The 25,775-nt window shown below is 35.4% G+C and overlaps 1 protein-coding gene across 13 annotated transcripts in view; it reads right to left on the bottom strand.

Annotated features, from left to right (window-relative positions):
- Positions 1 to 25,775, bottom strand: part of LOC109422356 (heterogeneous nuclear ribonucleoprotein L) — a 946,335-nt gene that overhangs the window by 90,438 nt on the left and 830,122 nt on the right. For 8 of the 13 annotated variants that reach the window (XM_062860356.1, XM_062860355.1, XM_062860361.1 and 5 more), the window contains one exon: positions 18,367 to 18,381. The exons of the other annotated variants lie outside the window; for them this stretch is intronic. In XM_062860356.1, coding sequence (XP_062716340.1) covers positions 18,367 to 18,381 — 15 coding nt within the window. The remainder of the gene's footprint in view (positions 1 to 18,366; positions 18,382 to 25,775) is intronic. 13 annotated transcript variants of the gene reach the window in all.

Raw genomic sequence — 25,775 nt, 5'->3', positions numbered from 1 at the left:
TCGGCGATCCCTTTGTGAATTACTTCGGTGTTCAGCAACGAAATAAATTTCTTTGCGATTTCCTTCGGTGATTTCTAGGATTTTTTTTAGTAATTTCTTTCAAATCATCTTCGAAAATTTCATAGCAAGCATTTTTGGCAATTCCTCTAAAAATCCTTAGACCATTGACTTAAAAATTTCTCAGACAATTATTTTAAGAATTCATTTCCCAAATCATTCAGTATAATTTGAGAATTCCTTTGACTATTTCTTTGAGAACTTATTTGACCATTTTTTATGAATGTCCAGACACGAATGCCACATAAGTGGTAAAGTGTCTTTAATAAATATTACTTATAATAATAATTTTTTATGAAATTTTCGAAAATTCTGAAATTCCCAATTGAGCATGATCAAAGAATCAACAAAGGAATTACGATTTTCAAAAAGATAGCCGAAGAAATTTGCAAATGGAGATGCCGAATCAATTCGCAAAGGAAATCTCGAAGGGATCTCAAAGGAAAACCCGAAGAAATTCCCGAAAAACTTCCTCAGTAATTCTATCAAAATTAGCTAAGAAGATTCTAAAGGAGTTGCCTAAGGAATTTCTGAAGTAATTCTATACGCTTTTCAAAGAAATTTGCCAAATCCAACCCCAATCCAATCCCAATTTCCGCAAAAAATCCATCAAAATCTCGACAAGTATTCATAAAGAAACATTCGAACGAATTCTCAAATAAAATGCCGAAAAAGATTCGGAAGAAATTGCTTGAGGAGTTTCTTAGGGAATAGCCGAACGATTTGCTTAAGACCATGCCAGATAAATTCTTAATGGAATTGCGGGAAAAATCATCACAGGAGTTTCTAAAAAAATTTTAAAAAGAATTCCAAAAGGAAATGCCGAGGCAATTCACAAGCAAATCCCATATAAGATGGGACAATTATGCGAAGAACGGCAGGATAGCTTCCAAAAATCTTGCATGGATTCCTTAAGAAAATACTTAAATAACACCTTTCAAAAAATCTTGCTAGTTCGTTCCAGAAATTAATCAACGAATTTCTTAAGATTTTTTTATAGAGATTTCTCCTGAAAATTTTCCAAGCATTTATCTAGAAAACCTTCAGAAATTCAGAACTCCTTCAAAATTTCCTCAGAAGCTTTCTAAAGAATTTTCTCAATGGATTGCTTTAGAATTTTTACAAGATATTATTAACCTTCCTTTTGCATCACGTTGGCAGCAGCTCGCTTACGTAGTATATGGTTTAATGCCAAAGGAGGGTTAATGCCAACGGAGGGTTAAGGAAATTATTAAGATTTCTTTGCATTATTTTAGACGTTACTTCAAGATATTTCTCTTCCAGAAATTTCTCCAAGGTTTCATAAGAAAGTCGTAGAACATCCTCTAAGGATTCCTTCAATTATTTTTTCTACAGATTCTTTCCGAGATTCTTATAAGAATTCTTATGGAAAGGCTGGAAGACATTAGTATGTCGTGATATGCTTTGGTGCTATTATGGGTGCTTCACAAAACAATTTATTGATATGAATTGCTCTGCGTGTCAAAAGGCTGAAGACGCCTGCATTATAAGTCATCATAATTCAAACTGCAAGTTTCAAACTGATTGGACATTACAAATTTTATTATTAAAAAATATACATAAAATCGAGGGTCCCTTAAATCCAGGTATAGCTGTATACAGACATTTTCATTTTTCATTTTATCCTGATCTCCCAGATCTCCCATGGGTTCTATAACATTTACCCGAAAACCATTTACCCGAAAGACATTTAACCGAATGACATTTACCCGAACGTCATTTGCCTGAATGCGACAAATACCCGAATGCGACATTTACCCGAATGCGACACTTACCCGAAAAATTAAAAAAAATGGTGTACTTCATCTCCATATCATTTGTCAATAATAATATGTTCTGGCCCGGAATCAATTAGCAGACTCTGGTTAGACCTAATAATCATCAGACTGCGTGATCAGCAAGCACTCTGGAACAGGACTAATTGGCGGTCACAGTGCTATTTTAATCAAAGGACTTTTCTAATATTTTGTTCTTTTACGGCTACATCCAATTAGCCCAAATGCCAACTCGAATCAATCAGGAGATCGGCCAAAAAATGCGCACTTCAAGCGTTTTAAGCGTCCCCTTAGGCTCAACCGATTTTGCTCAAATTTTGAATGCAGCTTCTGGGAGTCCAAAACAACTGATTTAGGAGGTAAGACTTGACATTTTTCGAAATTTTTGTTTTTCATATAACTGTGGGCCACCCTATTGATGAAACTTAATCAGTTAGAAAAGGGTAATCCTTGGGGTTATCTGTAACTACGTTCTGTTTCATGAACAAGAATGGTTTGCGGAAACGTAAGAAGCAAATGCAATCCATTCAAGAAAACTATGACGAAGGGAGAGGTTTCAGATTCAAACAATTTGCCTGATATTCAATGTGCATAACCGATGCACAATGAGTCCAGAGCCGTATTTACGAAGACAAAAATGTTTGTGCCTAAACCATAAGTTTTAGATATATGGTGTCTTTGGGAAACTTTCTTCTTATTTTTCGACCTTTTTTCTCATTATTGTGAAATTAGGGTGGTCCCTCTAGTTTCGCTGATCCAAACATCTGCTTTTTAATAGTTTTATGTACGTTCACAAAATGTTCTACAAAGTTGTAAAAGAACTTATTTGGAGCAAGTTTGCCGAAGAAACTATTATTCTATCTCTTATGGTTCCTAACTTATATTTTTTTAAAAGATTCATGTTAGGGTGATCCATGAATTGCAGTTTTCCTGAAATTACTTTTAATTCGTTCGTTTTCAGTAAATACTTTGTTCCGAGCACTTTTAGAACTATCATCGACGCATATTTTTTCCAAAGAGCTCAAAGTTCTAACTCTCATAGTTAAAAAGATATTGGCATTTTTCTTCGAAAAATCACTTTTATTCAAAAAGTCATATCTCAAAAAGGAGCAAATGGATTTTCAATCTCTCGGATGCATTGGAAAGATCGTACTCTGTTCTATTTATGGGGAAGAAACTGTAGGTACCTTTTTTGTTTAAAGCTTTCTATTAAATTTTGAAAATACGATTTTTTTCACGGAAAAGCAGCTGTAACTTTGAAAATCGATGAGATACAAACTTGGCATCTTCGACAAAATTGTGAGTTTTTGGCTACTATAAAAGTGCCCAGAATAAAGCGTTGCGAAGAAATCAACACATAAAATTATATTGAGTAAAAACAGATTTTCATATGAAAAATGACACACTTCAACTCGTCTTTGTTAGATAGATCAAAGTAGCTTGGTAAATGGTCATCCATTTCATTCTAGAACCAGTGTTTATTTATACTGTCATCACCATTTAGACACAATGTTGATAAGATATTGTAGATCATGTAACTTTGATAGGCTTTTACGTTAACATAAACATATACTAGTGATTGACATTTTCACTATCCATACATTAAAGTGATGAAATTGAAATTAAATTGATGAAAATCAGCTCAAAATCACATTTTAAGTTGAGTTCATTGACGAATTATCGACTATAAGCAAATTTAAACATTTTCGACATGGTTACTGCGATCTATCTCACAAAGACTAGTCGAGTTTGCTGAAATTGTTCCGCTTTCCATATGAAAATCGGTTTTTATTCAATATAATTTTATGTGTTGATTTTTTCGCAATACTTTGTTCTGGGTACTTTTAGAGCAGCCAAAAACTCATAATTTTGCCGAAGACGCTAAAGTTGTAGCTAATCGATTTTCAAAGTTACAACTGCATTTCCATAAAAAAAATCGCTTTTTCAAAATTCAATAAAAAGTTTTAAACAAAAAAGGTACCTGCAGTTTTTTCACCATAAATAGAAGAGAGTACGATCTTTCCAATACAACCGAGAGGTTGAAAATTCATTTGCTCCTTTTTGAAATATGGCATTATGAAAAAAAATGATTTTTCGAAGAAAAATGCCAATATCTTTTTAACTATGAGAGTTAGAACTTTAAGCTCCTTGGAAAAAAAATATGCGTCGTTGATAGTTCTAAAAGTGCTCGGAACAAAATATTTACTAAAAACGAACGAATTAAAAGTTATTTCAGAAAAAATGCAATTCATGGATCACCCTAACATGAATCTTTAAAAAAATATAAGTTAGGAACCATAAGAGATAGAATAATGGTTTCTTCGGCAAACTTGCTCCAAATAAGTTCTTTTACAACTTTGTAGAACATTTTGTGAACGTACATAAAACTATTTAAAAGCAGGTGTTTGGATCAGCGAAACTAGAGGGACCACCCTAATTTCACAATAATGAAAAAAAAGGTCGAAAAATAAGAAGAAAGTTTCCTAAAGACACCATGTATTTAAAACTTAAGGTTTAGGCACAAACATTTTTGTCTTCGTAAACACGGCTCTGGACCCATTGTGCGATGGCCGAAGACGATGTACGTTAGAGTGGGTCATCGTTCATATGGAAAAATGAAAAATTCGATGGTATCCCATCAGATCAAAGCTTTTTTATCCCATTCCAGGACCCAAATAAGTGTGCAAAATTTGAGCACGATCGGTTATGTCTACGTTTTGCGCATCGCGTTTGAAGTTTGGGGTTTTACATGGGAAAACACCCTTTTTTGCATTTCTCTCATAACAAGCTCGAATTTTTCTAAAACCATGTAACCGATAAAGTGAAAACATAGTCTAGGGTGTCCTGAAAAACTTTGTCGAAGAGCGCTTATGAAAAAAGTTATAGCGTTGACATTGCTTGGCGAAACAGTATGATTTTGTTGCTATTGTTATTCCTTTACATGTTAAAACATAAACACATGCATGCGGTTCGTTGGTTACAACTATTTTCACAAGCATCGGATCGCTTTGCAGTCTTCAACAAAGTTTTTCAGAACATCCTAGGCTATCATTTTATAGTGTCGGTTAAAAAGTTTCAGACAAACTTTTTCAACTTATGACAAAAATGCAAAAAAATATGTTTTCTCATACAAAATCCCATACTAATTTCAATTGCAATGCGCAAAGTGTAGACGCAACCGATTGTGCTCAAATTTAGCACAGATACTCAGAACCCGAAACGGAACCAAAAAAGCTTTGATCTGAGAAAACGGTTCCGATGACCCACACTAATGTACGTGTCTATTCAATTATGGATCCTGGGAGAGCTCAGTATGCTTATCGAACTGGCCTTTTTTGAAACTAATGTGTTCTTTTAAAATTTGCTTGAACATTTGCTGTTGGCGCTGATCTCAAATCATACTTAAATAATAAATTTTCCCTTCTTTTTATCATTGGCTGTTCTTTGGAGCTGTAAAGTGCGGTTGCAATATAGCTGTTGATTTTTTTTTCTTAGAGAATTCCCCTTCTCAAGATATAGCTGTACTTTCGAAATTATAGTTATTGCTATGTAAACCATAAGTATTTTATTCTGAAATGTTCCCTTCTTTCAAATGTTGACTGTTCTTTTCATCATAATTCATTTGTTACGGAATTCCTGCCCCAGACCTTGTCAACTGGCTGGCGTTTTGATGAGTGAGAATGAACAAAAAGTCGTCCAGCCATTCGGCCAAAAATCAATCAGGTCAAAAGTCATAAGGTTGAATGCTAAATTGTCACCAAGAATTGATTGAGTCTATCAGTAAGCATTGACTATGACCCTATTATGAAGAACTGCCATGTGACGAAGAACATTTAAGTTAAAATTCTCTCCTTGTTTTATTGCGGATTTTTAGAAAATTTTCCACTCTGCGGTAGCCGCCGAGTTCTACCGCAGCTGTCAAAGTCCTACCGCAGCCATGAAAATGATCGTATCATTGAAAAGTTTGGTCAAATCAAAGCATGCTTGCAAAGTGAAATGTTCTGAAAAGCAACAACAAACAATGATCATCGGCGTCGTATCCAAGGCTCGATCCAAGGTATCCTTGGACTGATTGATGATACATTGGTGAAAATCATCAGTCTGACAGCTGCGGTAGCTTTTCAATCTTCCGTAAAGTGGAAAATTTTCTCCAAATTAGCAATATAATTTTATTGAAAGTACGAAAAAATGAGAAAGTGATAAAAAGGAAACCCATGAATCAATCTTTCTACCTATATCCTTTAGGGGACTTATATACTTATCTATCGGGGTAATGATTCATTCGGGGTTATGGCTTTTGGGATAATGTCCTGTTCGAAGTTATGATGGCTTCCGGGGTAATTAGGTAGAGCTTCTTTTACAGAAATAGTGTCCCTGAGTTGTATGGTGGCCAAACTATTACCTATCCTTCGAAGATTTTTCCTTCTTCTCTTCAAAGGCTGTTCTTTCGAGTTTTACTGCTGCATATTTTATTGGCGTTTGAACTTCTGACTGTATATGAGTTTTGTTCTTCTTTCGATCATATGGTGTTCTTTTAAATTACATGATTGAGTGATGGATTCCAAGTATACATCTAAGATTTTTTCCTTCTTTCAATAATAGGATGTTCTGTTCGGTGAACAATCTGCAAACTTCTCTGTCATTTTTTTTTTCCAATGATATGTTGATTTTCCGAGGGCTGTTTTCTAATCGTTTTGAGCTAATGACTATTTGGTCTACAAATAGAGATTTTCCCTTCTTTAAATCATAAACTGTTCTTTGCTTTTCGAAAGAACAGCTTATGAATCAAAGAAGGGTAAATATCTAGAGCAGCGTTTCTCAAACTATGGGTCGCGTTCTAATTTTTGGTGGGTCGCGAAGGCTTGGCCAAAATTGTAATGAATGTTTTAATTAACTTAAGCCAAATAATATTGTTTGCTTTTCAAATTTATAAATATTCTCTTGGAGATTTGGCAGAGTTTTTTCTTGGAATTCGGTTTCTCCTTAATTCTTTTCAAAATTTTGTTTTATAAGTCTAAGTCTGGAGTAAATAAAAATTGAAATAAAATAAGTGTGTATGTAGCATACGACTAAAGCCAATTTCTACTTGATGTCCATCTACTCGCTGTAAATATTTATAGCATTTTCAATTCGATCTTTCATTTTAAAGTAGATTTTAAAGTTCTGCAGTTTATGCTATTGCCACTATATTTTCAAATCCTTTGTATAAATTGAATGATTGTTGTTCACTTTTAGAATATGTGTGAGAATGTAGTGTTGGATTGAGCAAGACTGATCAAATATATTAGAAACTTGGAAACTTATCTCATATTCTAAGAGCTTACTTAAACTGGTTAGGGCTCCTTGAACTTACTCAGACTATATTAAAAAAAAGAAAAGAGCACCACCAATAAATAAAACTGTTTAAAAGATTGAGAACTATATAACGTAAGTTTATCAAAACCTATGAAAGTGAATTGTATTTACTTAAAAAGTAAGTCCAAATTTGTAAAAAAATCACGTATTTTATGAAATTGCGTGTTGGTGGGTCGCCGAATTCTTTTAAAAACCAAAGTGGGTCGCAAGCTGAAAAAGTTTGAGAACCCCTGATCTAGAGTGAATGCTAACAGCGTTGCCACAAAAAAAAGTTAGCTGCAGTGATTAGTTTTATTCAAGCATATGCCCTGTGAATTCCTATCGCGGATCATTTCATAGAAAATTTGATAAAATGGGTTCTTGAGGAACTAGATATTCAAAATGCTTTATGATCCACAATACAAAATAATACATGTACATTTTGAATTGAACAAAATAAATGAACTTGATTCACAAAGACATAATTTGTGCATGGTTATAAACTGTTATAAACTTTTCTGATAAATGTCGCATTCGGGTAAATGGTTTTCGGGTAAATGTTTTTCGGATAAATGGTTTTCGGGTAAATGTTATAGAACCCTCCTATGACCTGATTCCGAATGGGGTTTCCTGCAGTAATGGAACATTTGCCAAACCACCGATTTATTCCTGGCAAGATAGCAACGCCTCGATTCTATGGTATAGGTACCACCAGACCACACCGGATCGGGAAGAAAGTACACCACTAGGACACTAAACAATAATGGCAGTTGGCGGGCGGTCGGTCGCTTGGTCCGAAGGTTGATCGGTTGCCTGCTGCTCTCCGCGCGCGGAGGGGAACACGACAATGCTCGCCGGGATATAAGAGCTGCCGGGTATTTGTTGTATCCAAAGCAGTGGCAATCGTGGAGTGCAGCAGCAGTCAGTGGGCGTCGACGTCGCCCCTGTTTTGTGGGAGGAAAAAAAATCATTTTTAACGTTCCATTTTCGACCCATCTGCCGCGCGCTGTTGGCCATCGCTGCTGGTCGGTCACTGCCCATATCCTTGTGACAGCTCTCTGCATACAATGCCGGGGCTATGGACGTTGCTGGATAGATATATACACATACAGGTCCATAGTAATAAAGCGAAATTTATTTGCATCATTTGTCCCCTCGGCGATGCTTTCACTGATGCGCAGCAGCACATTCAATTCTCCTGGAGCCCGGCTTGGGCTTGGGAAATGGATACCCTCCTCGGCTGGTGCGGTAAAAGCTTGTGAGAAAACCACAGGCGGCCATCTGTGGGCCAGGCTATCAGAACGTCGTTGAACAAGCGCCAAGCAGCACAAAGGATAACGATTTGTAAATCTTTGCCCCTGCTGTGGCATCGACCGACCGGCCACATTGGCACTGGTGCTGGTGGAGGGCGTTTTGCTACTTGATATCCACTATAGCCACCCCCTGCCCGGCGATAGCGTGTTACACGGACAAATGTATAATATGCTTCGCTACTTGCGAAAGTGCATACAGATTTTCCGGTTAGTTTAGATAATGACGTCATTTTCGTAAACTAAACAATATTATCAAGTATGCGAAGGGATTCCAGCGCTGAGTGCTGGCTTTGGGTACTCCACGCCATCCAAAGCGATGATAAATGCCACCCTCCCGCAGAAGCTTCTTGTGATGTTGTGAAGCGGCGGTGGTGCGTTCGTACCACCAGAAGCGCCACCAGAAGCGCAAACGAGATTGCTCAAGGATCTCTTCTCTTATCGCGGGAACAGCGCTCAGACACCTGTGCGCCATCGTCGCCATCATCGTCGACCGACTCAAGAACGATTTTGAGAAAAATATTCCGTCATCTTCTGCAGAAGTAGCAGAAGCAGTCATCTTGAAGTGCAGTTTACGTCGCGATTGCTCTTTGTTGCACTAGGAAGCTGAAGAAAACGACCACCGGTACAGTGGGGGAGTGTGCGGTAAAATGCTTCGCGGCAGCAAAAAATTTTATGAATTGGTTGCTTTAACCCTCGAACGATCGCGCTGTTGTATTTTGTACAACACGTTGAAAAAATCTCGCTTTTTGTACTCAGCATTAGGGTGGTGCTGACGCAGGTACCCGAGCAGGAGAAAATATCTAAAGAATACCTAACTCAGGTATGGAAAACCGAATACCTACAACCTGAATGAGGTATTAAGAAGCCCTGCATAAGAGGTAAAATACCTAAAATAATAACTGGTGTGCACTCTGTGCGTAACACGTGAATAATGATATCAGGTATTGAAATACCTAAATAATAATCGGTCATTTTCCATACAAATAGTGATTTTTCAATAATTCAATAATACCTCAAGCAGTCCTCAACACCAAACCAATCACTGGTTGAGTTATTTTATCAATACTTACAAAATACCAAAATAAGTTATTTTCAATACCTGGATAACCTACCAATACCTTGTCTTGGTATGACACCTGACTTTGGTATGCTCCAGTTATGTGCCAGTTATTCATTCCTGCTCGGGTAGTCAACCGCACGAGTTACGGAAGGTTAACGAGATAATTCCAAACTCTGAATAACACGCCAAACTGGGTCAAAATCCAATTTTTCAGGATTGTTGGTGCCCACGAACCTATTTAACCTTCTAATACCCAAATTTTTTATTAAACATGTTTTGGAAGATGATTCTTTTTAATTCTCGATTTAGTGAATTTTGGTTTTTGATTTTTCTAATTTTTATTTTTGAACATTCTACGCTTATATTTTTCCTGGAAGCCCATTTGGCATACCGATTTTTTAAGATGAAAACATTTTGAGATTTTATGATTATTGTTAAATTATATTTTCTTTAATTTTTTTTTCATGGAAAGTTTATATTCCGTGTAACTTTTAGGAAAATAGTTTGAGTGTGTATTCAACTCCCATAAACTCTTCTACTACAATAGAATGATTGAAGAAAAATTTAAAATACGTTAATTGTTGCGATTAAATACAAAAGAAACAATGACACCCACAAGGTTAAACATAAATTTTTCCATGATTTTTGATAAATGGAACATGGAATATACAGAACAGTCCTAAATATCGGCTAAAAATATACAGGGTGTTCAATAAGTTCGGATACACCATATAACTTGAATTAATTTCACATCTGTAATTCAAATTTTCAAAGTAAATGTATTTGTTGAAAGGTCAACTAACACTGATCAAATATAGCATATGGTTTTGAATGAAGTATTTTTCTACTTTTTTTTATAAGCCTTAGATGTATCTAAAGTTTGTTAGTTCCGGCACGCTGGAATAATTTTCGATAAGTTGCTCAAGCTACAGAAGTCTAAAACGTTGACTTTTGAGTTTACATCTCACTATACTAAATTAGAATAACTAAATTAATAGACAAAAGTTTTACACTGCTATTTCAGTGATGATATGGTGATAAATTTGCAAGTTTAGTCAAAATGTGCTTAAATCTATGAAAAAGGCATAAATACATTATATAAAGCCAATTTTGGTTAAAATTTGCCACAATAGGGATATAATCAAGTTTTGGAAAAGATAATGATAGATTAAACTGAGATATAACGCAGCCTTGCTTTTTGACAAAACAAAAATCATTAAAACAGGTACAGCGGCAATTTCAGCAATTTTAAAGATCAAAATAAAATGAGTCCGTACTTCACCCAATCTGAATTTTATAGATTATTTCGTATGGCCATAGTTGCTACCACTAATGCTGAGGACAACAACCCAATTTGATTTAACCTAACACCATTACTCAATAAAAACTAGACGAAATACCATTGACAGACGTGCGTGCCGGCTGAAAGGATCTTGAGACACATTTGCAATTATTACAAAAGGATAAAGGACAGTTTGTTTCAAAACATATACTGTATTTGATCAGTATTATGTGAGCTTTCAATTAATACATTCACTTTGACAATCTGAATTACAGATGGGAAATAAATTCAATTTTACTGTGTATCCGAACTTATTGAACACCGTGTAAAAGTTTCGATTGCCCAGGCAAGACAAAATACAAGAATGCTCAAACTATACCCCGTCTAAAGGCGGGGTTGGGTTTTAGACAATTAAAAATCAATTTGAAGTTTGTATGGGAGCGATTTGATGAATCACCACTCGTCGGGTTCTGAACTGGGCAGAGCTGTCAAGCAGTTGCACAGCTGTCAAAAAAATATTTGAAAAAATCTCTTCGAATTTGTTTTTTGGTATTAAAATAAAGTTCTAAAAATCTGAAAAAAAAATCATAGTGGCTTTTTCGAAAAAAAAAATCATAGGTGTTTTTCGTTTAAAAATAAAAAAAATCGGAGATTTTTTCAGAAATTCCTTCAGGAGATTCTTTAAGAAATTCAGAAATTTTTCCAGAATTTTTTTCAGAAATTTTTTTTTTTCTGGAATTTTCTCCAAAGGTTTCCCCAATAGTTCCTTCAGGTATTCCTCCAGGCCAAAGCAATGTTTTTTCAGATTTTTTTTTTTCCTAAGATGTTCTTAACATATTTTGCAAAAAAATGCTTAATTTTCAAAAAACCGAAATCAAGATTTTTATCTATGAATACCTGCAGAGGGGTTTTCAATTATTCATAAGATTTCTTCCAATTTTTGTTTCTTCAGTGTTATTCTCAAGAATTTCTCCGGGATTTTTTAATTTGCTTCTGCTAAATTGCCTTCAGAAATTTTTCCGGGTTTAGGGATTTTTCCCTTCAGGAATAGTATAAAAAAATTCTGATAATGATTTATAGATATATATCCCAGGCATTCCTTCAGAAGTTTCTCAAACATTTTTTGCTAGGAATGAATGGCAAAGTTTTCCCATTAGTCTCTCATGATTTTTTTTAGAATTAAGGGGGTGTCTTAAAGTGTTCCTTCAGATATTCTCCTAGGCATTCATGTAGGAATTGCTCAAATATCTTCAAAAACTGCTCCTGGATTTCTTGTCCAAGAATTCCTAAAAAAAAAATGTATTCAAGGAATTTCCAAAGATGCCTCTAGGAGTTTTTGCATGGGATTTCTTGTGACAATTCTCCAGGGATTTCTTATAAATTCCTTCAGAAATTCATTAATGGATTCTTCAGTAATATGTTCAATTTCTGAAATAATTTCTAAAAATCCCTGGTAGAATATCTCAATAAATTCAGGAGGGATCTCATCCCATGAGATATTTTTGATGGAATCACAAGATTAATTAAAAAGTCCGTGTAGGAATTTCTGCAGAAATCACTGAAGGAATATCTCAAAGAACTGTTAAAGAAACCAATGGAAAAATTTCCAAAGAAATCTCTGTAGGATTTGTAATGAAATTCAATTCAGAAGAATTTTTGAAAAACTTCATGGGAGAACTTTTAAAGCAATCCCTTGCTGAAATTCCTGACGTAATTCCTAAATTCTGAAGAAGGCTCTGAAAAAAATCCTGAAAGAATTTCTGAAGAAATAGTAAGTTGAATTCCTGTAGAAATTCTAGGATGTTGTTTTGAATGAATCTTTGAAGGAATATCCGAATAAATTCCAGGGAGATTCTTGAAGGAATCCCAGGAGAAATTCCTGGAAAAGTTTCTCGGGATGGCATTCCTAGAAAAAAAAAAGCAGTATAGAATTCATGGGAAAATTCCTGGAAAAACCTTCAATTAAATGTTTAAAGGATTTTCTGAAAGTATACTTGGATAAACCCGTGGACGATTTTTTGAAAAAGTAGAATGGCATAGATAAGCATCTGCAAAGATCCTTAAAAAACTCTTGATATATTTCTAAAGAAATTTCCGTAGTAATTCCCAAGAAGTTATTTTTGAATAAATATCTTAAGAATCCGTAGAGAAATTATTGGACTTGTCCTTTAAGGAAATGCCAGATAAATTCCTGGAGTAATACATAGCGGAAATTCTGAAGGAATCCATGTTTAAACTCCTGATCTGGAAGAATCCCTGCTTGAATCACTGAAGGTAATAAGGTAACATCTCTGGAATAATTCCTGCAAGATTTTCTGCAGAAAATTTCTGCACGGAGCCGCCAAACTACCCAAAATTGAGTTCTTTTGACGCAATCCCATAGTTCGGCCCAATAAGCCAAATTTGAGTAGATCGATTAAACTCACACTAGGTAAATTGCCTTCACCTCCAGCAAAAACATTTACTTAAGAGTAGGTAAATTCAACCCAAGACCCCCCCTCATTCAACCCAAATTTGAGTAAACCTGCATTTACCCAAAATTGGCTTATTGGGCTCAAGGACCCCCGTTGGGTAGATGCATCTCTGTTTGTTTTTGACAACATCGGTGAGGGAAAGAGGGAAAACAACCTAATTTTGGGTAACTAGTTTATTCGATATACTCAGCTTTGAGTAAAATCGACCCAAAGTAGCAGATTAGACTTATTGGAAATTTTACAAGGAATCTGAATATGCAAAAATATTTGAAGGTTTACGGTCGAATTTACGAGCTTTAATGAAAAATCTGACCAAAAATGCATCAAAACGTTGTAACGTCACGGTAGAATGTGTAATCTATCTTCGGGATTTGATATCCTGTAAATATCTCTATAAAATGATTCTCAGATGCATTTTTTTTTCGTCGGAGTTGCCAAGTATGCTAAATGCAAACAAAAGCAGGAATTGTTAACTTTTTGATTGTTGATTGGATTTGATACAAATGTTCATATGTAATATCGATTTTCACAATAAAAATAAAATATTTGGCAACACTTTCGATCACGATAATGTTATATTCGCCCCCAAAACGACGATTCGACCGCTTGGGAGTGTTGTCGTCGTCGTGATGATGCTTCCCGAAAGCAATGTCACATTCGTTCGGGGTTTCAAAACATTGGAAAGAAATTCATCATTTTTACAGTAAGATTGAGATTTACGAGTAAATGAGTGTGATCCGAAGGTATAACTGTTTATTCTGAGCATAACAGTATTTTTTACGGCAGTGAAAACTAATTAGAAGTACGATATTTCTGGGTCTGAAAATCGTTCAGGCGAAGTGGATAGCAAATCTAACCTAGAATATCCTACAATTCTAACCTCAACTCCTCACTTGCACGGGCCGGATCTCATTTTTCACGGAAATGGTGGAACAAAATGCAAAACTAATGTACGTGCGACCGAGGGAATTGAAAGTTCTACCATTCCCACTTAAAAAAATTGTCGGATGTGGTTTGTAGGTAGGAAAAATAAAATAATTCCACCAACAGATTATGTTGATAGGTATGTAAAAATGGTAAACATCATCAGTTCGGTAGTTGCGCTACCGAAACAAAGATGGGTAACAGTATGTTTTGTTTTGCCCTTGAAAGCCAATAGATAAAATATCTTTAAAAATGATTATTTCAAAGTTATTCTTTGTACTTTAAGGTTATTCCGGGGACTACAGGGCATTTCAGGAAAATTTCAGAGGCATTTGAGGGGAGTTCAGGGGTTCCAGGATGTATCAGGGGACTTTTAGAAGCTTTTCAAGGGGTTACAGGACGTTTCTGGGAGATTTCAGAGGCAGTTTAGGGAACCCCTCAGGGTTTCACGGGGACTTTTAGGGACGTATCAGGGGTGTTTCAAGGGGTTACAGGAGATTTCAGGGGCTTCTGAGTGTTCCAGGATAATTTAGCGGGTCCTTTAGGGTCGTTTTAATACGACTCAGGGCGTTTCAAGAGGTTACATGACGTTTCAGGGATGTTTAGAGACGTTTCAGAGGATTTCAGGGGATTCCAATATGTTTCAGATGAGCTTTTAAGGGTGTATCAATGCGTTTCAGAGGCCTTTTGAGGGGGTTCCCGAATGTTTCAGGTGGGCTTTTAGTGACGTTTTTTAAGGCGTTTTAAGTTATAGCACGCATGAGACTGGTTTCAGGGGCTTTCATGGGGTTTCAGGGAGCTCCAGGAAGTCCGAAAATCCTCTGAAGCTTCTTAAAATATTTCCGAAATCCTCCTCGGACGTCATGTAACGCACCAGAATCACTAAGGAAGCCCTAAAAACGCCTATGTAACACATCTATAGCGTCTCTAAAACTCGTCGAAAACGTTCTGAAGCTTCCTGAAATGCCTTCGAAACCCCCTAAAATCCTCTCGAACCCTGTGTAACGCATTTGAAACTCACTGAAACCTCGAAAACGCTTTCGTAACGCTTTCGTAAACCCGTCGTAAATCCTCTCAAGCTTCTTAAAAGCCTACGAAATCGCCCTACAAGCCCCTCGTATTCCATGTAACGCACCTGACATCCTCTGAAACCCTCGAAAACGCCTCCTCTGTGAAGTCTGTGAAACCCGCTAAAAATCCTCTAAAAGCTTCTTGAAATGCCTCTAGAAATTCCACGAAAACCCCCGCGAACCCCATGTAACGCACTTGAAAACCTCCGAAACCCCGAAAACGCTTTTGTAACGCCTCTGTAAAAATCCTTTGAAACTTAAAATGCTTCCAAAACAACCCCTTCAGGTAAAACGTGTCTAACGTATTGGAAACCCGCCGAAAATCCCTCTCAAACCCCCTAAAACCCTGAAACGCATCTGAAACCTCCCTGAAACGTCTTGTAACTCCTTCAAATGCCCTGAAACGCCAGGGAACGCCCCTAAAAGCCCACCTCAAACTGTTTCGAAACTTCTGAAACCCCTGAAATGCATCTGAAACTTCCCTAAAACGTCATATAACCCTTTGAATCGCCCTGAAACGTCCGAAAAAGTCCATTTGAAACATCCTGAAGCCCAGTCTGTAGACATGGAAAAAGACTAGAGGTTTCAAATTGAAATAGTCCTTAGTGGGCTAGAAAATCATTCAGGAATTTCTATAAGAATTTAATCAAGAAAAACCCGTATTTTCTTCTGGGATGCCACCAGGAACTCTCCCTAGGAATTTCTGCAGTATTTCTATAGAAATTACTGAAGAATCAACCAGTAATTTCTTCAAGGACTCCTACAGAAACTTACCCAGAGATTCCATCTGGAATTTCTCCTGGGATTCCACTCCAGAATTCTCCAATTATTCCACTCCAACAATTTCTTCAGATATTCATCCAGGAAATTCCCCAAAGATTCCACCAAAAATTTCTCCAGAAATGTCAACAGGACTTTCTATGGGATTACTCAAAGTTCTTCCTGAGTTGTGCCAGCAGGTGTTATTTAAGGATATTTCTCCCGAGATCCAAAAATTCCCTAATGGATTCTCCAGGAATTATTCCAGACATTTTTTCCAGCATTCGCAATGAATTCCTCCAGGAACTACTTAAGGAATTCCACCATGGATTTTTCCAGGGGTTACTCCATGTTCCTTCTGGAATTGTACCAGGGATTCCAGCAGGCATTGCTTCAGGACATCCTCTATTTTTTTACGAAATTGCTCCAGGGTTTCCTGGAGAATCTTTCAATGATTTTCCACGAGATACCCCTAGCATTTCTTATCCGTAGCACTAATATTCCTAGCACTTTTTCTTCTAAATATTTCATTTCAAATTCTTCCAGAGATCCATCCCATGGAAACCCTGAAAACAATCTTGAACGAATCCTTGAAGGAATCTCTAGGACAGAGAAACACTAAAGAAATTCCTAAGGATTCGGGAGATGATTTCGTTAAAAATTGCTGTGATCATATGTGAAAACGACACGTAATCGAATGGTGGAGATTTTGGCTTGCACAGATCACGGGACGGATGGGTCATGTGTGCCCAGCCGAGGAAACCGATCATCACAAACGTGTTCTGGACCAGCGAGGTTGCATCCAGAAAGATGAAAATCCCATCTCCAAAGGGATAAGGCAAAACTGTGAGCTTTTCTATATTTTTTTTTTTGGTTTTTAATTTTTCACTAGATTAACGTATCAAGGTTTTTCCATTTTTTTTTAAATTTTGTTTAAAAATGTTTTTTTTTTTGCAAAAACGAAAAACATTTCGCACCATGGAAAAATCAGGAGATTCCTTGATCCTTTCTCTACATGTGTATGGAAACCGATTTTGAAAATATTGCTCCGTTATTTAATAACAAAAATAAAAAAAAATAGTTAATCCAATTTAGCTTCATCAAAATAAAAAAAAAAAAACAATTTTTCTAAAAATTTTGGCTTTTGGTTTTATGATGGTTATAAAAACCTCATCAAGTCTTTTGTTTCTGAGTAATTTCAACTTCATGGTACTGAAAATGTGCCCAAGAGTAACATTGGACATTTTGTACTGGTATCCCTGCTGCCACAGCTCCCAATCCAAGCTCCGACGACGACGAAGGCGGGCTCGGAGCGTTTAAACTTCATCATAAGCGCATTATGCAGCAAAGCGTTCGCCTCCTTTTTCGCCGCTCCTTTGTGGAAGCGACTCGCACTGAATCTGGCAGCGTACGTATAAGGACTGAATCTCCAGGTTTGTGCTCTGTTTGTAATGTGTGCGTGCGGAGGCGGGTGAAGAAGCCGGTGCCACAGCCGTCGCCGTCCACCACCATCCGGAAACCGGGAAACATAAAGGATGCATCCGCTCATCTTCTGGCTGGGTTGGGTGCCTAGCTAAATGACGAAAAACGGGCGAGCTGGAAAATTGTTTGTAAAGTGGTATTATTCACTTTCTCGAAGGGGGCATCTGTTGAATCGGTTCGGCTCGGATGCAACGCTCCAGTGAGTATGAGGGATGTTGCGATATTTTGAACAATTAGAGTCGATTATTAAAATAATTGACAATGAAAAAATGGTTCATCTATACTCTATTGTTCCGATTCCTGCACATCGTGTTGTGTATCTCCCTTTTAGTTCCTACACAGGGAAAAATTTCTACTCAATGACTGAGTTGGCCTTACCCAGAAATCGAAAAATCCTTTGTTTTCTTAATCCGTTTCCGTTAAAAGTGAAGTAAGTTGTTTAGCAGAAATTGAGTAAGAAAACAAAGGATTTTTCGATTTCTGAGTAAGGCCAACTCAGTCATTGAGTAGAAACTTTTCTCGGTGTATGTCACTATTTATATTTCAATTTGTATTTATCCATTTATGACTATTCTAAATCGGTATCAAAACCAAACAAGATGCTAACTTGTTCAAATAGCTCAGTTCAGCTATGTACCCCTAAATTTATTTTCAAGCACCGCCCAGACCAAGTTAGTTTCATGTGATTTGTGTCTCTTTTATCCGACAATCCGTTTCACCTGATTGTACCCAATGATGGTAAGTTATTTCATCTACATTAATTCTAAACTAATCTAACTGCATCCACTACAATAATAGAATTTGCTAGTACTTACTAGGACCATGGTTGACTGAAAAATACAAAAAGAAAAAAGGAATTTGTCAATTAAATCAGGTAAATTCTAAAATTTCTATAAATACTATTCTAAGTTAAATAATAACCAAGCTTCGCCCACTTGCTGTTGAAGCATTTCAATAATTCTTGAATTTTTCACATCTTTGGTCCTTGCACAAGTTCACGCCCACCCCGCTCCTTTTCCAATTAATTTCCCTCCTCGGTGTCATTTCAATCACTTAACCTCCTCTTACGGACGGCCATTAAGTATGCGGCCCAAAATCTTGCGAAACGCCCTCGCCCCATCATCAAGTGTGATTAAAATTTCATCATTCGCAAAAGCTCTACGCAAAATAGCGCGGCGCGTCGGACAAAGATGGTGACAACAACAACTAACAATCACCACGACCGAACGGCTAAGGGACCGTTTAGCAAATAATGAACCTTAAGGACATTTTTACGACTCGACCTATCCGGGGTTCTAGCCCGCTGCGTTGCGTTGGTTGGTTGCATCAAGGCGGACCATTAGAGCAGGGTTCCACCCAGTTTGACCAAGGGGCGGTGGCAGTCTGAAAGTAAGATTGCTTGCTACTGCTGCTTTTAAAGATAACCTGTACTAAATGAGAATTATAAGAAGGAATAGCTATGCATCAATTCCCAGCATTCCAGCCTTTTTACAAAATTGTGCATGAAAAATATGACGACGCAAAAATACAAGAGAAAACGCAACAACAATAAACACTAGTTTACAGCATTTTTGAACTTCTGTAGTGGAGCGGACCTGGTATGATGGTTAGAACACTTGACTATCACACCGAGGACCTGGGATCGAATCCCACTCCTGACAAACTCGCAATATGTGAGTACTTCCTTCGAAAGGGAAGTAAAGCGTGGGTCCCGAGTTGAACTACCCTAGGGCTAAAAATCTCGTTAATACAGATAAATATTGTTTGAACTCGGTAAGTAGATGATAATTTTTCGTGTAGAATCATGCCCTGAGTTCTAAAACATGAAGGATAAAAATTACAGTAGAGCGAAAACTTTTTCAACTTTCCATATAAGGCTGTCGATTTGAAATCGGTTTTTGTTCTATTTTCAAGCATGGTTGCTCCCTTCATACATCTTTATTTTTGTAACCAATGCTCCGATTGAGCTTAAATTTTTACTGTAACTGGCTAACATCTAATGTTTCAAACGTATGTCAAGAAAGATTTTTTTTAATTGGCTTCTTTAGTGGTGTTGAGATAATTCCATATTCTGAATCTGCATGCCAAACTGAGCCGAAATCCAAATTTTCATCAATTTTGGTGCCCGGGAACCTATTTAAAAATCAATTTGAAATTTGTATGGGAGCGATTTGTCGAATCACCCCTCGTCGCATTTTGTACTGAGCGGAGCTGTCAAGCAGTTGCCCAGCTGTCAAAGGGTGATTTAAAAAAATCTCTTTGAAATTGATTTTAGATACCAAAATAAAGTTCTAAAAATCTGAAAAAAATCATAGCGGCTCAGAAAAAGGTGCTCTTTTATTTAAAAATGAAAAATCATTGAATTTTTCTTAATTTAAAAACCCAATTGTTTTTTTTCTTATTAAAAAAAATACAAATCTTCATTATTTTTTGGAAATTTGGCTCACATTTAAGAGACTGGCCTATTAATCACCAAAATATCTTGAACCCCATTCATTTAATGCAAAAAATATGTTCAGATAATCGAAACTGTTATGTACAGCTTTCTATTTATAAAAAAAAATGAAAACTCGTTTAATGCAACGCAAAATCTTTGAAATTTAGTAATTTCCATATTTTTAAAAACTAAAGAGCTCGATTTTCAAGAAAAACTCAAAAACTGTTCTACTTAAAATTTTATGAAGAACGATCTTATCAGAACATATAAAAAAAAAAATTCTCGTTGATAGAAGTTCATGACTTTCGTTTTTTTTGTGAACTAGTGTAATCAAATGTGGTGTTGGAACATTTTCAGTGAAAAAAAGATATAAAACATAAAAATAAAAAAATAATAGAGGGATTCACTAAATAGCATAAACCGCTGCGTGAGCCATGATTGCGAAGATTTGAAATATTTCATTAAATTGTGTATGAAATAATCAAAGATTGTCTCGTGGATCGTGATGTAACAGTGTTTGGTGAAGTAACAAAGACACCTAGCTGTTGACTGGAAACCTGTCTAACAAAATAATATTAATAACACCAATTTTCTAATTTTATCATCACCTGTCTCGATTCTCCTTGAACTATTCTACTTGTAATTCCCAATAGCACTAATTAAGTTTCTGACTCCTTTCAATGTGCAACGTAACAAGCAATTACTGAATGAAAATAAATGTTTCTTTTGGTAATTTCTGTTTCCATCAACCTCACAACACACCTGCATATTCTATGAAACGCTGCAAAACTAGACGAGATAGCAGTTTCCTCTCGGTTCAAAAATAGATCCCTTCCTGATTGTCCCTGATTGGTGCCGACCGACAACGACTAGCTAGTAGTACATGTAGGTTGGTAGAAGATAGACAGTAGAATACAATGGTGTACCATTTGTTCCTTATGGGTTGTCTGCTATTTCGGTGTTCTATTCTAATGGACAAAAAAAAGGACATACGAAAATTGATGCAAATAATTCTCCATAGTCTTCATCATTCCAGCCGTTTTGGATTTTTACTCGAATGTCGATTGGCCGAACATGGCTTTGAAACAAAATAAGCAAGTGAACTTTGTATATGCGCCCCATTTGACCAATTAAGATTTTTTTTAATTCTGAATTTGAACAACTGTAGAGCATTTCCAGCCCAAATCACGAAAAAACGCCATTTTTGACTCGATATTTGTCAATTTGAATGAGATTTTTATCATGTGCTAGATTTCATGTATCAATAACTTCTCCAACAACACATAATTATGTTTCCAAACCTAACTTTTGAAAAAGGCGTAATTTTCTTCTTTGAAAAAATTATACCTAGAAAAAGGTATGTTAAATTGAAATGATATCTTCAAAGATGTTTGATGATATTTGAGGACTTTTAGAAAAAGTACACTGAGATGAATATTCATCGCGGCTCTATGCTAAATGTCAAACAATTTCAATTTTTTCAAAAATCTTGCCCTTGATTTTTTTTATTTTTGTACAGAAAGCTGACCCTCAAAATTTACTAAGTATCCCACGGTGGTCAAATACTTCTAACTATTTATTTCGTATTTCAATTTTTCATCGATTTTTAAAATAATCAAAAAGAAACAATTCCTGGATTTTTTTCATAAAAACTACACATACACAACAAAAATTTCTGAAAATTACACCCGACGTAAACAAATATGAGAAACGAATTTCTATTCCATCTCACTGAATTTTACATTAAAAAATTTCTTGTACGGAATATTAAACACAAGCTTCATACTGAGAGCAAACTGTAAATTAACCCCTTCGGGACGACTTTTTTCACCAACCTCGCCGCTGTAGAACGCGTCAGCGAGGTGCAAATGACCCAACCGTCTTGAAAGGGTTAAAAAACTGATGAAAAAATGTGTGTGATATGACGGAGTCCTTTTGTTACAGGTGATATGATGTAACATTTTTTAACTGTGCAGTTTTTTCCTTCATTCAAAAATATAAGTTACATCGAATTCAAAAAAACAATATAGAATTGGACTTTGTTATACGAAACGGTCTAAAAATTCACATATCTGGGAAATAATTCATCATTTTTCAATAAAAACCGAAAAACAGAAAAAAATCGAATAACATTCCACAAGATCCCATACATTTTTTTCGTTAGAACCTGTCGACGTACCAATTTTTGATTTAAAAGATCTCAAAAATCGTTTCCTTTTGCTTGTTTTGACAATCGATGAAAAATTTAAATCCCAGAAATAATAGTTGGAAGCATTTGAGCCCTGGATGGACTTAACAAATTTTGAGGCTGAAGGTTTCTATAAAAAATAATTTAAAAAAATCTAAGGGTAAGGTTTTTGTAAAGCTAAATTTTGTACCATCTAACATAGATCCATGATGAATATCACGCTTAGTGTATTTTTTCCTCTAAAAGTTCTTCAAATATCTTCAAAACTTTCGAAGACATCATTTCAATTTGACAAGCCGTTTACGAATTATACTTTTTTTTTTAAAGAAAGGTTTTTTTTAATACGTCTTTTTCAAAAGTTAGGTGAGAAAACATGGTTAAGTGTTGATGCAAAAGAAAATGATTCACGAAATCCAGCGTATATTTACAAAATCACATGCAAAAAACTTTTAGCAAAGTTTCATAGGTTTGCCCTAGAAGAAAATGAACAGCAAAAATTTTAGACAAAATTTCAAGAGTAAACGTTGGAAACGTTTTTTGGCGAAAGCTCCAGAGAGATTTTTTTTGCAAAATCCTTGGTTAGATCTTTGACGGAGTTACGTATTGATGTTCAGGTTTTTATTTTATTAAATTCGGGCTTAGAAAGTTCTAAATTCTATTAGGGGTGTTCCTCAAGACCTTCATTATGAATTTTCGAACAAAAAGGAATTATTTTCTGACTAATGCTTATGTAAATTCTAAAGTGCTATTTATAGCAGAAATTCAACTGAACATTATTGCAGAGCTTTTATCGGAAATCCATTGATGAGATTTGAACGAAAATTTAAATTCAATTCTGCATCTGTGATTTTTGCCAAGAATTCTGTCATAAACTACATCAGATTTTCGCAAAACAAAATTCGAACTTTGTTTTTTGAATCATTATTGTCCATATGTAATGATAAAATTGGGAAAAGTCCATAATTCATTGAGGGAAACCCCATAGATTTGGAAAAGTATTTTCCTGGTTTAAAAGAAAGTTTCTGAACAATTCATTAAAAATAAAACATTTTTGAAAGAATTTTCTTTTTATTTATTTTTTGTTTCGGTGCTGGGTCATTAGGTCGAATTACATTAAGCCAAAGATTTTTAGGCCAAACTACGATACGCCAAAATACATCAGATCAAAGTGAGACTTGGTTGAATTGGTCATTAGGCCGAAATATTTTAAAGCTAAGAAATCTGATGCTAGTGTGCTCATCAAGAAACCATCTATTATGAAAAGTCGGGTATCAAAGCCTGGTAGAAGAAGCTATTTGACAACATTATTGACGGTCTCAAACGAACATTTTATCTTTAAAAGAAGGAGAAATGTATAGGGTGCTTGTACCAATCATGGCACTACCTAAGGAAAACTATTTGTATAAAAATAACGTGAAGACCAATGAATGTCATCAATATGTTAAAAGATAGTTTAGTTTTCATACTTAACAGGAAAAAATAGAAAGGGAACCAAAACTACTTTTAGTATTTATTACAACCTGTGGTATAGGAACCCTACATTTTTTAACGTCGGTTCCTTTTCGCACTATTTGCATGCATGCCTTATGGGATTAGCCAAATCTGGTACACTATGGGGGAAAACGGTGCAAGGAAGCCGAATGAAAATGATTTATATTTGCCATAATTTGAGCAAAATGAGGAGTTTAAATGAGCGCAACGGTCTTTTGTGAACGTGATCTGTTGTTCACAAAAAAAACATTGTTGATTAACATCGTTAAAGAGAAAAAAAACAACTATGACGAATAATTGGTACTATAGCCATAATTGGAGCATTTACCCTAATTGTTATCTAATTCTCAGGTTTTTTTTATTTATTTTTTTGTTTTTATTTATGTGTATTTTAACTAAAGCTAATTATAAAGTCCCCTCTCAGAACTGCGTATAAACCTACTGTAAGAAGGTAAAAGCTCAGATAAAATGTTTGTAGATTGACAATCAATATTTACGTAACAGTCTTACTAACAAAAGAAATGAGAAAAGGGAAAAAGATAACCTTCTTCTAGGTAAGACTTCGAAAATCATTTCGCCATAATAAACTCAGAAATACCTAACCCCGCCTTTAGACGGAGTACAGTTTCACCTTAACGAATTTTAATTTTTTCCTGTATCATTCTATTATAATGATTTTCCTAAAAATTACACAAAAATAAAAATTTTCATGAAAAAAATAAAAATAAAAATATGTTTACAATAATCATAATATCTTAAAATGTTTTCCTCAATGCCAAATAGGCTTTCAGAAAAAATATAAAAATATAGGGATGTTCAAAAAACAAAATAGAAAGATCAAAAACCAAAATTCAAAAAATCTAGAATTAAAAAGAATCGTCTTCCAGAACATGTATAAATATTTATTTAGATCAAAATAAAATTAAGTGGGTATGGAGAAGGTTAATTAAGGGATTTGGCTAAATAACCAATGCAGCTTAAAATACTTCAGTCTGACAAACTTCGGCCAAATGAGCTGATATTTCTAATGATATTTTTTTCAGGGGGCTCAACTCATAAACTCCGGGGAAATTTGAAACGTAACTCTCTTTGGTGCAGCCTTAACAGGAAATCCGAAAAAAAATTGAAAAGTTGAAAAGTCCCAAAAAAATGACCACGTGGCTTATGGACAGCCCCTAAACTACCGAGGGGGTAAAAACTCCCGCGAACTACCAAGGGTCCAAAAAAAGTCGGAAGTCCAACTTTGACAAGGCATTTCTCGGCCGTTTTTCAACTGATTTCAAAACTTTTTTTTGCGATGGAACCGGACAGGTTTCAAGATCATCGTCCATTTAAAAAAATATGAAATAAATGCGTCTACCCAAAGTTATTAAGCAAAAGGCACTTCCTAGTTTTTTTGAGAGCGCATTTTTTGCGCACATTGATCAATAAAACAAAATTTAAAGCGATGACATATAGTTATTTCGACTCTAAATCATGCGTACAGCTAGAGTGAACATGTTTATGCAAAATTAGAGATTTTTCAGTACACTGATAATTTACCTTACTCAAAAAACTGCTAAAATACCCTATTTTTCACATAAAATAAACAATAAATCAAAATTCAAAGCGATGACATATAGTTTTTTTGGTCTCAAATTGTTCGTAAGATTGTACTCGACATTTTTGATGAACAATAAAAATCTTCTAATTACACTCTTATTTTGTTTTACCCGGAAAACTACGAAAATTCTATACTTTTTACACAAAGTAGTCAACAAAACTAAATTTAAAACGATTACATGTAGTTTTTTTAGCCTTGAAATGTTTGTAGCACTTTGGGGGACATACTTGAAGAATAATAGTGATGTTTTCATTACACTCAAATTTTGATTCACTCAAAAATCAACGAAAGTATCACATTCTTCACGCAAAGTGCTTAACAAAAATAATGGCTTACAATGCAAAGTAGTTTTTTACCATTAAATTATTCGTGAAAGCGTACTGGATGTTCTTGATGAGTAAATAGTGATGTTTTCATGACACACTTAATTTATTTTACTCGAAAAGCTACAAAAATACCAAAATTTTCATACAAAACAGTCAATAAAACAAAATTTAAAGCCATA

Source organism: Aedes albopictus, chromosome 3 (assembly GCF_035046485.1).
Source record: "Aedes albopictus strain Foshan chromosome 3, AalbF5, whole genome shotgun sequence".
Lineage (NCBI taxonomy): Eukaryota > Metazoa > Arthropoda > Insecta > Diptera > Culicidae > Aedes > Aedes albopictus.
The sequence above is the reverse complement of the archived record's forward strand: the minus strand, read 5'-3'. Positions and strand labels throughout refer to the sequence as shown.